Below are 14,479 nucleotides of genomic sequence, written 5' to 3' on the forward strand. Positions count from 1 at the left end.
CCGGGTTGTGACAAAAACTCACACTCATTCTTATGTTTAATAAATGTATCGTATAGTTTGTGTGTTTCAGGCTTACAATGATGGCAAAAAACAACATTTGAGAGTGCGCTGACCCTGACGCAGCTGGAGGTTGAATGTTTGAAGGGGTACGGGACTATAAAAGGTTTGGGATCCACTGCTCTTGACCATCTCAGACATACTCTCATCCTTAATAACATGCAGAAAACATCCATCTCACAGTCTGTACATTCTGGAACATTTGTATCTATTCTCCCTCTCTGTGTGCATTCTTCATCTTCTGTAATGTTGGTCAACATATTTAAAGGCAGTCCACTGCGACTGGCTTTTTCTAAGCGGAATTCTCCAAGAGACAGTGGTATAAGTCTCCACGTTGGCTGGATATTAAAGAAGGTCAGTGCAGTGTTGCTCTGTAATATACAATGGCATGCTAGCTCACTCTAACAGCATAGTCGCCATGGCAGGAACATGCTACGCTGCTATGTACAAGGTCAGAAATGCCTTTCGGCATTTTACTGTACATATCCCCATGCCTAGAAAGCAACCTTCTGTGCACTGGGCTGTTCCTGTGTATGTTGTGCTGTGCTGTTGTCCACAATTTGTTTTAGATGTTATTGCCCAGTGATACCTGCAGCACTCTCAGGCCAATAACAATACCGTGACAGTGCTGTGTTTGAAAGGTGGCCATTTGCCCCACAAATGTCACCTCCCCAGAGAAGGACATCACAAAGAGACCCCTCCCAGTGCCCTATGTCCAGGATGAAGTACATTGCAGAAGTCACCTCCCACTCAACACACACACACACACACACACACACACCACACACACACACACACACACACACACACACACACACACACACACACACACACACAAACAAACAAACAAACAAACAAACAAACAAACAAACAAACAAACAAACAAACGCACGCACGCACACAAACCCACACATGCACACAGGCATACACACACAATGCACTCCCAAAATAAACTCACACATTCCCACAAACATCGCTACACTGGGGGAAGAACACAATCACACACAGCCACGCACACAAAGAAATCCATATTTGCGAGTGGATTCCTCTGTGGTGATTTGATAAGGCTGGTGAGTGGATAAGGAGTGAGACGTCTGTAGAATAGTAAGTAGGTGCTCCAGCTCAGAGCCTCCTCAGGCTTTGATGTCAGCTTTAAACTCGGCTTTATGTCGACAACAGTTGCCAAGCAAAGGATACACTGAACAATCACTAGCATTACCTTTCAGGTGACAGAGAATCTAATCAATTTAACACAGTAGCATTCCTTTAAATCCAATCCTTAACATTTCTCTGAAATACTGTATTTTGGTGCATTATGGTCAACAAAAAAGAGCACCACAAGCTGAGTTAGGGAGGCTGGCAAATTGGGAGATTTTTAAGCAGGTGCATTCATAACCACTCACTCAGTAACTATCTCACACACTTGCAAAAAAGCTGACTTTCTCTTTTAACACAGCCCAGCTCTTAAAGAGACTCAAAACTGTACAAATATTGCAGAGACTAGTTAGAACATTTTACATAAATGTAGGTGAATAATTCAAGCAATGATGGATGTATTCCATAAAAACCCCTGGAAAGAACCTTCAAAGAGTTACATCATAATAACATAGCCTCATTTTGGGCCCAGAGGGTATTTAGCTCCATCACTCTCTCACATGCTCAGAGTCAGCCTGCTGCACACAAACTGAAATCATCTCTGTCAGGCTACTGTTATGTGGGCCAGACATGGCAGTCATGTACGAGTCGGGGCTCTCATAGTATTTTGGACATGGTGCTTTCATGGCTCCAGAAGGGCAAATGGCTATTCACTTCAGATAATGGAATACCCTGAAATTTCTGTCTGTGAGATTATTGCAAAGTTATACAGTAGTTGAATCATCATTATCACCATAATCACTGTAACCATTGTAATTTTCATTATTATTATTATCATCATCATCATCCTCATGATTTATTATCATAAACTTCTTCAGTTCCCTCCATCATTACCTTCCTCATTGTGATTGATCGTTAGAGAAATGACCTTTGAAAGAGGGAGATAGAAAAGGTAATCTTGTAGCCTGTAGATATAACTCTGATCCCAAAAGGGCTTGCTTGACTTGTCTCTTTCAACAGATGATTTGGCTTTTTTGAAATTGATTTGCTGACTGCAGTTCAACAGACAGCCCTGCTATCATATAGAAATAGATCCCCCCAATGTTGTCCAATAAAACATCATTTTGATGTCCCGCCTCCAGCTGTGAGGTGTGTGATTTGCAGGTGGGCAGATGGTGGAGGCCTGGCATAGTCACACTTTCATCACGGTGATTGCCATTAATTAGAAGAGTGGACTCGAGAATAGTAATTATGATGACATGAAGTGATTATTGTTACACACCTCTCTCTTACACACAGACACAATCACACTCGCACATGAAAATATAACAATTAGAAATTAAAGTGTGAGCGCGAGTGGAGGGGATTTCTGGACACTAGGACAGGTGATGGGAAGGCAGTAGATGAATGACAGAGAGATTATACAGGCTGTGCCTTTGGTAGTGACTGTGCTAGAGGAGAAGGGGTAAAGGTGATTGACAGGGAGGAAGGGTGGTGGTGCTGACTTGGGCCCTAATCCATCTTCCTCTCTGGTGGCAGGTGAGAGGAATTCCTCCGAGACCCAGACCTGATGGGCTGTTGACCCCTGACACTTCATCATGGTGTAGCCCAGTGCACTTCTAGCGAAAGGGGGCCATTCCTCCAGCCAGCCCAAGTGCATGATGGGCGATTAAGTCCCTATTAAGTTCTCAGTGTCACTGCTGCCCCTCCCCCACCATCAGTCCCCTGTGCTACGAGGCATCAGCCTTGGGGGCTTTTTTTTCTTTCCTGCAGATCTTGATGGAGAAAGTTCTTTCATGACGTTCTTCTGACGTCTTCACTGTCTTCCGGGCAGGGCCTTCTTTCTCTTTCTCTTTTTCTTGCTCTTTCTCTTTCTCTTCGTTGACTAGCTCGTGTAGCGATGGCTCCTTATACATGGCAACTGTGGGGCAGATAAGAGAAACAGTTGAAGTGTCCAATGGTGAACATAAGCATCATGCAACGTCTATAATAACTTTATACGTTTCTGATATATCCCTGTTTAGTAAAACATTCAGCACAGCGTGGACAGGAGGGCATGTGACCAACCTTCTAGAACCTTAGGCAGGAAGTGTGCAGCACCTTTGGTCTTCTTCACCCGATTGCCCTTCATGACTTGTCCGTCGCGGTTGATACCGATATACCAGGAGCGGCCCGACTGGCTCTGTCTGTAGAGCATGGAGGAGTACGTCACGTAGTAGTTCTCAAACACACTCTCTTTGAACTTACACTCTGGAGTGAAGTGTTCCTAAAGAGAAGGATAGAGAGAGAGAAAGAGACTGTCACATTAACAAACAAACAAGCAAACTAAAACAAACATCATGAGAGGAACTGCTGTACACATTCAGCCAACCCTGAAACACAAACAGACGTTTATACAAATGTATGCATAGTATGTGCTCACACATACTGTACGCATGCACGCACAAGCTCAGTGAAAAACAGATGAATTATGAAAGTTGTGTCTAAGGGGAATCGAAGGGAAAGCTGGGATTCTATGTGTATTCATGTTTCTTTGAAAGCAAGAACATCCTGGTCTTTGGGAAGAAGATTGTGGAGTGATTTCACTCATAGTGAGGCATGAAATGATAGCATCAGTGGTACAAACTTAACACAGCCCCCTAAGGTACAGAGGAAGAGAGAAACCACTGGAAAATCCACCTACAAATACAAACACATAGTATGCAAATTAACAAATATACACACATTAAGTTATTTTGGAAGTACATGAAAGTTCAGAGGCAGAAGAAATGGAAGTCACTTTCAACCTTCAAATTCCAAAATTCAACCCAGAGCATTCACACTGTCCTACTAGGTGACAGTGAACACACAGCAGCACCCACGCCCTCCAAAGTTAAATCTTTCCAACAGTTAGAACCCAGTTATTGGCTGTTAGCACATATCTCCAGTACCCACACCAGTGCTTAACCCTCCTACCTCTAGCACTGACATAAGGACCATTAAACCCTGCAGAATGTTGCCTGGTGATTGTAACCACTAGCGACAGGTATACATCTCTCTTAGTCACCATCAGGGTCCTTCCCCTGTCAGAGAGCAAACCCAATCTGCATGATTGATTTAGTGAGAGCAGCAGGGCAGAAACAGCTGACTGGATACTTTCTCTGTGACTTAGGGAGACTGGTGGAGATGGAGGACTCATCAGGGATGAAGGAGCTCCATGGTCACACATACACAGATCATCACCCCTCACCTTCAAGGTGCTGTGGCATGCATGTCTGGGAAAGCCAATCACGTGCTGCGTCTACACATGGTACCATACCCCCCCCCCCCCCCCCCCCACCCTTATTCTCTATCGTACCCCCTGTACCACCTCAGCCCCACCCCTATTCTCTGTCGTACCCCCTGTACCACCCCAGCCCCACCCCTCTTCTCTATCGTACTCCCTGTACCACCTCAGCCCCACCCCTCTTCTCTATCGTACCCCCTGTACCACCCCAGCCCCACCCCTCTTCTCTATCGTACCCCCTGTACCACCCCAGCCCCACCCCTCTTCTCTATCGTACCCCCTGTACCACCCCAGCCCCACCCCTCTTCTCAATCGTACCCCCTGTACCACCCCAGCCCCACCCCTCTTCTCTGTCGTACCCCCTGTACCACCCCAGCCCCACCCCTCTTCTCTGTCGTACCTCCAGACCACCCCAGCCCCACCCCTGTTCTCTATCGTACCCCCTGTACCACCTCAGCCCCACCCCTGTTCTCTATCGTACCTCCAGACCACCCCAGCCCCACCCCTGTTCTCTATCGTACCTCCAGACCACCCCAGCCCCACCCCTGTCCTCTATCGTACCCCGGTACCACCCCAGCCCTCCCCTGTTCTCTATCGTACCTCCAGACCACCCCAGCCCCACCCCTGTTCTCTATCGTACCTCCAGACCACCCCAGCCCCACCCCTGTTCTCTATTGTACCCCGGTACCATCCCAGCCCCACCCTGTTCTCTATCGTATCCTCCAGACCACCCCAGCCCCACCCCTGTTCTCTATCGTACCTCGAGGACCACCCCAGCCCCACCCCTGTTCTCTATCGTACCTCCAGACCACCCCAGCCCCACCCCTGTTCTCTATCGTACCTCCAGACCACCCCAGCCCCACCCCTGTTCTCTATCGTACCTCCAGACCACCCCAGCCCCACCCCTGTTCTCTATCGTACCTCCAGACCACCCCAGCCCCACCCCTGTTCTCTATCGTACCCCGGTACCATCCCAGCCCTGCTTACCTATAGGCACATTCCACCTCTACATCACAGAGTTATTTATAGATCTTCTGACAAGTCTGATATCTTCAGCTGCACTCACACACACCAGAGGAGATCAATACATGATCTGCTTCATTCATTATTAATCAGGCTGGAGGAGAGGGAGAGAGGAAACGAGAGAGGGAGAGGTAGAGAGGTAGGGAGAGAGGAAGAGAGAGTGAGATGTAGGGAGGTAGGGAGAGAGAGGGAGAGATAGGGAGAGAGGGAGAGAGAGAGAGGGATGTAGGGAGGTAGGGAGAGAGAGGGAGAGGTAGGAAGAGAGGGAGAGCGATGTAGGGAGGTAGGGAGAGAGAGCGGGAGAGGTAAGGAGAGAAGGAGAGGTAGGGAGAGAGAATGTCTGGGCAAGAGAGGCCTGCTCCCCTGGACCTGCAGGGGAAAGCAGTGCACGAAGGAATTTTCAATGAGTCTCCAATCACCATAACCCAGGACCCCACCACTGACCTCTGTGTCACCATAACCCAAAACTAAACCTCTGATCATCACCAGGCATTATAACCCATCACGAAGAACTAGATTACTTTCAATTCTGAAATGACCCTCATGGTAACAAACTTCGCTCTCGGAAATTATACCTTCAGAAAAACCCACAAGGCAACTTCTGAACATTACCATGTTGATAATCCTTGATGAATTCTGTGGAATGATCCTTATGATAACCCACTTCCTCATTATAACATCTATCTAACAGCATTCTTTAGCCAGGCGTCTCCTGAGGATTCCTGGCAAGATGTCAGCAGAGAGGAATTACCCTGATCATAACTGACTGCTAAACCCCTGAACTAATCATCCTGATAACCCCCAACTCAGCTACCATGGCTGCTACAGTATATCTAACTCACACAGCCTAGTTTCTGTAATTACCATGCCTTTAATCCATGACTCAGCCTCAAGGTAACCCACTATCTATCTTTGCAGGATGGTAGAGGACTCCCCACGACTTGACCTTCAAACTTCCACTGATTTAGCCTCTACCTTTGAGCCCACCTTAAGAACCAGTTGAGTAAATAACTCCTGGGTGTGTGTGGAACCTGACAGGGAGGGTCACCCTTTTTAAGTGCAGAAGGGGGACATTTTCATTTAAAGATGTGTGCCTGGACTAAAGTATAAAATGAAATAAAAATCTCATCCTTCACTGGTGACTTATTGACTGACTCAGGCGGGTTCCTTTCCCTTCATCACCAGCCAGAATGAATTCTAATGAAAGCCTGCGAGAGAGGTAATATCCAGCGTCCGTGCAGAGAATCCTGAGGATGGGTAGAACCTCTTTATCATGCAAAGCAGTATCCCTACCTTCCCCTCCCCCTCTCTCCTCCTCTACCTCCTTCTCCCTCAGCCAGCCCTTGTGTCTGATTACATCTATTCTACCTGTTCCAGGAAGCTTAACTCCTAACACCAGGGACTCAGACCAGGGGCTAGCACACCAGGTAGCTACTAGCTACACCTAACAATGTTTACACAACCTTTCAGATCAATTGGTGTAACTGGTACCTCTTCTCCAGCCGAGGTCCATTCATGCAGGTTCATAGTGTGAGAGTTCTATCCCGCTTTTAACCTGTTATGGCTAGGGGGCAGTATTTTCACAGCCGGATAAAAAACGTACCCGATTTAATCTGATTATTACTCCTGCCCAGAAACTAGAATATGCATATAATTATTAGCTTTGGATAGAAAACACTCCAAAGTTTCTAAAACTGTTTGAATGGTGTCTGTGAGTATAACAGAACTCATTTGGCAGGCCAAAACCTGAGAAGATTCCTTGCAGGAAGTGCCCTGTCTGACAATTTCTTGCCCTTCTTGATTATCTCTATCCATTACAGAGGATCTCTGCTGTTACGTGACACTTCCTACGGCTCCCATGGGCTCTCAGAAGGCGGCAAAAAGCTGAATCGTGGCTTTGCAGGCTCTGGCTGAAAAAAAAGTAGCGCGTTTGGGTAGTGGCTGGTTACAGTACTGTGAGACTCAGGCTCGTGCCTGCGTCGACCGAATGCTTTGTTTTCTTTCGTCTGTTTACCTAAACGCAGATTCCCGGTCGGAATATTATCGCTTTTTTACGAGAAAAATGCCATAAAAATTGATTTTAAACAGCGGTTGACATGCTTCGAAGTACATTAATGGAATATTTAGAAATCTTTTGTCACGAATTGCGCCATGCTCGTGACCCTTATTTACACTTCGGATAGTGTCTTGAACGCACGAACAAAACGCCGCTGTTTGGATATAACTATGGATTATTTTGAACCAAACCAACATTTGTTATTGAAGTAGCAGTCCTGGGAGTGCATTCTGACGAAGAACACCAAAGGTAATCAAACTTTTGTAATAGTAAATTGGAGTTTGGTCAGGGCTAAACTTGGTCGGTGTCTAAATGGCTAGCCGTGATGGCTGGGCTATCTACTGAGAATATTGCAAAATGTGCTTTCACCGAAAAGCTATTTTAAAATCGGACATATCGAGTGCATAGAGGAGTTCTGTATCTATAATTCTTAAAATAATTGTTATGTTTTTTGTGAACGTTTATCGTGAGTAATTTAGTAAATTCACCGGATGTTTGCGGGGGGTATGCTAGTTCTGAACGTCACATGCTAATGTAAAAAAGCTGGTTTTTGATATAAATATGAACTTGATTGAACAAAACATGCATGCATTGTATAACATAATGTCCTAGGGTTGTCATCTGATGAAGATCATCAAAGGTTAGTGCTGCATTTAGCTGTGGTTTTGTTTTTTGTGACATTATATGCTAGCTTGAAAAATGGGTGTCTGATTATTTCTGGCTGGGTACTCTGCTGACATAATCTAATGTTTTGCTTTCGCTGTAAAGCCTTTTTGAAATCGGACAGTGTGGTTAGATTAACGAGAGTCTTGTCTTTAAAATGCTGTAAAATAGTCATATGTTTGAAAAATGGAAGTTTTCGGATTTTAGAGGAGTTTGCGCCACGCCCATCATTGGATATTGGAGCAGGTGTTCCGCTAGCGGAACGTCTAGATGTAAGAGGTTAATTTGAGGCCTATTTTAACACTGAAAAAGCTGTTTCTAAATTAAGTTAAAATGTCAATGTGACATTATTACATACAAAGATATACCATGACATTTAAAATTATAAATGTAATAAAACAACAAACTTTTCTATGTAGGTTTTATGACATGCGCCCCATTAAAAGACCGGTAGCCGCCCGGTAGCCTTCACATGTGTAGCTTGTTGTTTATGTTTGCCAATCAAAGAGTCAAGACAGGCACTGTTATACTGTATGGGATGATACAAAGTTAGCTAGTCTTGGCTGTAGCCAAGTTGCCTTGGCTACTGCATCTCTCCCTCTGTCTGCTCCTCCCATCTCACACACACCGGCCCCTTCACAGCTGCAGCAATAGAGCGTCAGCCTCTCTCCCTCGCACAGCAGTGCTCAAGTTAAAACCGTACCTAAAAAAACATATGTATTTTGAATATCTAGATATCCAACAAAAATGTATGATACTGTTCGAATAGTGAAATTATTCAAATGCCTGTTCCCTAGCAAATAGTTAGACTGAGGTACTGTTTCCTTGGCGTAGTCCTCTACATTGCCACCAGGGGTCTTGGTGACACATTAGGCAGTCCTGCCTGTGTCTGTTGACCACTCCCAGCAGTCCCTGGGTAATCTAGGGCCTTTTCCCTTTCCCTGTCTCCTCCATCCTCTGCAACCCGGAAATCGATAATTGGTCAAGTGGTCGAGGAGAGTGTCAATTCGTTAGTAGGTGAACGGAAGAGTGTCCTCCTCCATAGCCATCTTTCATCGAGGATAGTCATGTGTATCCTACCTAGGTCCTTCGCGGAAGAGTTTTTAAAATCCCTCTGAATCAGCTTGTGTTTTGTCAGAGGAGAAAAGCATACGTTTAAAAACAATATGCTACTTATAGTTTGATCTAGAAAATGTTTTTGCACAGCTAATTAATTTGCTTTTATCACTTTACACATTTATTTTGGGCTCCACCAATGTAAACTTCAACTGCCTGATTTCATACAAGCACATTTTCGTCCACATTCTCTCTCTCCGTGCCGGCTCTCCTCGATTACCTTTGACATTTTTCAAAAAGAGGAAAGAGAGAGGATGGAGTAGAGGACACAGGAGTTGAGCAAATCCAATTAAGAAAAGGCCTAGGATATGCTGTGAAATCTGCCTATCTGCAGTAATCCCGCCATGTTTCCATGCTGCTGCATTAACGCTGCAGCAGCAACCCCCTTCAGATCGCAACTTTCACTGACTCTCCTAATGGGTCTTTCCTCTGGCTGTGTGTGTGTGTGTGTGTGTGTGTGTGTGTGTGTGTGTGTGTGTGTGTGTGTGTGTGTGTGTGTGTGTGTGTGTGTGTGTGTGTGTGTGTGTGTGTGTGTGTGTGTGTGTGTGTGTGTGTTTCGAAGTGTGCAGAAGCGGGGGACACCTGCACATGTTGTTGATGTTGTTTAGAACCAGGTGCAGATGTTCTGTGACATGGCACATTACATAAGTCAATAAGGCACTTTTAACACCTAGAGTTGTTTGATGCACCCGTGCGTCACACGGTTAAGCCATTTTGAATATTGAATAGCTCCCCGTTCTACACAAGAGGATCTGGACAAGAAAATCGTCACAACAATGTCTGTAAAACCCAAACCATTAGAGCTACAAACGAGTAAGTCACCACCATCGAGAGACTATCAGTTGTTTTGTTCCACGACGCACACAAGTTTCAGGGGAGTCATCTGAAGGTAACCCAGTAACGGGCTGTAAAAATGGCAGAACGTGCATAGGAGGTAAAAAGTTCCACGAATAACGTGACCAAACATCTTCAGTTTTCTTATATCGTTCATATATAGGACAGACACTTCAAAACCTTCTTCCTTTTGGACTGTCTGCTTTGCCATGTACAAATGTGTTATTCAATGCGTTTCTAAGGGCTATAGCAGTAAAGGCCACATTTTTTTATATAAATGCTTTATATACCTACAGGGTCCTAAAATTCCAAATAAAATAGCTAAATGATACATTTTATGACCGTCTTAAAACAATTCCATATGTTAGCTTAGTAGATATTGTGGTCTAAGGGCTTAACCACATGGCCCTTCTCTAATGGTTTATGATGTGTGTGTGACAACTGAGCAGCGTGGGTGGGGTCTAGGGGATGTGTAGTGATGTCTACTGGCTTATCTACTGTACAGCCGTCTCTGGGTTGGTTGACATGTGGAGAATCTGTTGATGTGATTCACGTGGGAGGGGGGTGGCAGCTGTGACCACGCACCGACCTCTCATCCCTTTATTCCTCCATTTGTCATCCCCTGCTCAATGTCCCGTTTATGGGAGAGAGAGAGCGGAGGGAGATTGAGAGCGGGATTAAGATAGAGAGATATTGTAATTGTGACGTTTCTGTGTTTCATAAAAAAGGGTGTACTTCTCTGCATGTGTATTGGGTTTTTAAGTGTATGTGTGTATGTGTGTGTGTGTGCGTGTGTGTTGTGAACAAAGAGCATTGCTGACAAATGTATCAGGGCTGTGGAATTTACCTAAGACTATCACAAAGACTAGAACAATGGCTGTCACTGGTGCTGCAGGCAAGTCTACATCTCTTACTTTGTACTTACTATCTTAGCAGAGAGCCTTGGTGCTGGACTAATGATAAATGACTAGAAAGAAGGAACCCTGCCTGCAGACAGTATTACTTCTAGCAAAGTGCACTTAATTGCCTGGCTGGCAACATGTCTCCCTCTGTATTATTCCCTTCCATTTCTCTCTACCTCATCCCTTCTTTCTCTATCCCTGCAGTTTTGCCCGATTACTCTTCTCTTCTCTCTCCTGTTCTTTCTCCTCCATTGTGATGGAGATGATGCTATCTGGCTGGCTGTGTTGTCCTGCATCTCAATGCAACCCTCACAGGTGACGAATGTACTACACAGCCATTTATCAGGAAAGGTCTCTCTCTCTCTCTCTCTCTCTCCGCCTTTCCTTCTCCCTCCCTCTCTCTCTCTCTCTGTCTCTCTATCACGAACACACACATACAAACAAACGTCCACATGCCCGAACACGAACACCACATAACACAGTGATTTATATTTACAAACACAATAACAATTACTCATACAAGCACAAACACACACACCATACACAAACACTATTAACCCACACACAACAACAACCACTACACAAATACACAAAAGCACTAAATATACACTGAGTGTACAAAACATTAAGAACACTTTAAAAAAATGTTTTTATGGAATATCCAAAACGTGCAATGAAGCCGCTCAACAACTACATCACAGCAATCATCCAACAGACTCTCATTCAGAGCAACACACAGAAGTATCCAGGGTCAACGCACTGCTCATAGGCACATCGAAAGATCTCCCACAAGGCCCCCCCTCAAAAACGAGAACGCGAACCCTCCAAGATCCCCCCCCACAGTTCCTCATAGCTGTCCCTCAACCATCTGAGACCCATCCCACAGTCACCCCCCCAATATTTTTGAAAGAAAATAAAATATTTAAAAAGATAATTAACTCCATTCCCCATACCCAAGAACCCGAAAATGAACCAAGAAAATGAACTCATGACAAAAAAGAAAAAGACAAAAGAAAACAGAAAACAACAATGCAAAAAAAACAAAGACATCAAGGACAACTAAAATCATAACAGCAATGTTTGAGTGTATGTCTGGCACTATTTACATATGTGTGTGTCCGTGTATGTCTGTATTTGAATGAAAGTGTGTGTATATGCATGTGTACAAACACCAGCATCAGCCTCAGGCAAACCGGCATTAGCTGTAAAAACCCTGCCCCTCAGTGTCATTCAAACTTACTTTTTATTCTGTTTTATTTGAATTTATTTTTTATACTTTATCTTTGACCATCATTCTATCTCCTGCCCAGCAACTCCACTCCCACTTGTCTCCAATTCCACATCCCAACCCTCAGCTTCCCTCAGCCCATCCCACCTATCTCTGTAGGCCACCCTCTTCGGATTTCTAAACAACATATATCTTTCAACTATGCTGTGATGTTTAACGTACACTTTCAGTCTATTTAATCGAATAGAATCCATAGATTGCGAGTTGAAGATAATTGACTGACCCAGTCTCTCCAGATCTCCTAACAGTACTATTGCTGGGGTCAATTTTAGATCAATGTTATGCATTTTTAGCCATTGCTGAACCTGAGACCAGAGACAGGAAACCTGAGGGCAATATCAGAATAAATTGTCTATTGATTCTGCATCCTCACATCAAAATCTGTGGCGCTTCGATGATTTTATGCCCCAAATATTCAACATTTTGTTGGTGGCAAGAATTCTACATAATAATTTTAGCTGAAAAGCACAAAGTCTTGAATCTTGTGTCATTTTATACATCAACTCATACACCCTGTACCATGGAATCGGTACATCAAAAATCTCTTCCCAACTATTTTGCAATCTGTATGGCACAGTTGTCAACATACTGGTCCTCAAATGAAACTGGTATACTTTCCAATTTATGCTATTTTTATTCCTCCATCAGTTTTGATCCTTTATATTGGGCAGACAGACCTGTTCCCTACCTCCTCCACTGCCACCTGCTGTAATCAATTGGTTGTACTCTTGGATTGAGCAGACCTTCCTGTACAATTTTGATAAGTCCATAAAAGACTTAACCATTCCAATTTACAATATCATTTAAAAAATGATAAAATACCCTTTTCAAAAATCTTTCCCATAAATGCAGGTATTTTATCAACCAGCACATTTGAGTTCAGCCATAATATTTGTTGTAATATTTGCTCTATCTTTTCAAGGGGATGAAATAGAAATTGTAGCCAGCTCTGCAATGCATGTTTGAAAAAGATAAATACTTTGAAAAAAGTATCATTTTCAATTAATCGAAAATGAGACATGGCAATCTGCACAAAGGCAAAAAGGCAATTTTTGAACAATGGATGAGCTTTTCATAGTAATTCACTTGAGAACCATTTAGGGTTCAAGTAAAACATTTGAATAAGTGAAGCTTTTAGAGAGACGTTAGTGCTTTATTATTTAATCATCTCAACCCACCCAATTCATATTCATTACAGTATATAGATAGGCATGCTTTATTTTGTCTGGTTTAGCGTCCCAGATAAAGATAAATATTTTTTGCTCATATGATTTGAAAAATGAATCATCAGGAGTAGGCAGCACCATAAGTAAGTGAGTAAACTGAGATATGACTAAGGAGTTAATCAGGGCATTTTTTGCCATAAATAGATGACAGGTATTTACCTCTTCATGGTTGCAGGATCTTGTCTATTTTTACAGGTTTTCTATTGAAATTCATTGTGGAGAGCTTATTTATATATTTTGTGATATGAATACCAAGTCAGCCCATTTTATGGGTAAACTGCAGGGTAATGTAAAATGTGTAAATTTTAAACATCCAATACGTAATATTGTAAACTTAATCATAATTAGGTTTTAGTCCAGAGAGTCCATAAAAGTTATCTAGATCTTCAATGAGACATTGCAGGGATCTAGCTTGTGGACTTAATATAAAACTTGAATCATCGGCATATATGGACACCTTTGTTTTTAAGCCTTGGATTTCTAATCCTCTGTTGTTATTGGATCTGATTTTAATAGCAAGCATTTCAATGGGCATAACGAATAGATATGGTGAAAGCGGACACCCTTGTTTAACTCCGCTTGAAAATTCAAAACTCTCTGAGAAGTAGCTGTTATTTACTATTTTACACCTGGGGTTGCTATATATTACTTTTACCCATTTTAAAAGAGAATCACCAAAATTGCCATTTATAAATAAAATCCAGTCTTACTTTATCAAATGCCTTTTCAAAATCCGTAAATGCCAGGCCTGGCTTCTTAGATGTTTCATGTTGTCCTATTATTTCTTGAAGTTGTTGTATTTTATCTCCAATGTATTGTTCATGTAAAAAAAACTGTCTGATCAGGATGAACAATATCTGGTAAAACCCTTATAACCTCTCTGGGCTAGGCGGGACGAATTCGTCCCACCTACGTAACAGCCAGTTGAATCCTGTGGCGTGATTTTCAAAACCT

At 43.4% G+C, this 14,479-nt stretch overlaps 1 protein-coding gene across 1 annotated transcript in view; it reads right to left on the reverse strand.

Moving 5' to 3' along the window:
* Positions 1–851: 851 nt before the first annotated feature.
* LOC106563170 (fibroblast growth factor 11) overlaps positions 852–14,479 on the reverse strand; it is a 77,763-nt gene continuing 64,135 nt past the window's right edge. The window contains exons 4-5 of the mRNA XM_014128475.3: positions 3,220–3,418; positions 852–3,073 (exon numbers count right to left, since the gene is read on the reverse strand). Of these exons, the coding sequence (XP_013983950.1) occupies positions 2,883–3,073; positions 3,220–3,418 (390 nt within the window). The 3' untranslated portion in view covers positions 852–2,882. The remainder of the gene's footprint in view (positions 3,074–3,219; positions 3,419–14,479) is intronic.

This window comes from Salmo salar, chromosome 11 (genome assembly GCF_965601325.2).
Source record: "Salmo salar chromosome 11, fSalSal1, whole genome shotgun sequence".
Taxonomy (NCBI): domain Eukaryota; kingdom Metazoa; phylum Chordata; class Actinopteri; order Salmoniformes; family Salmonidae; genus Salmo; species Salmo salar.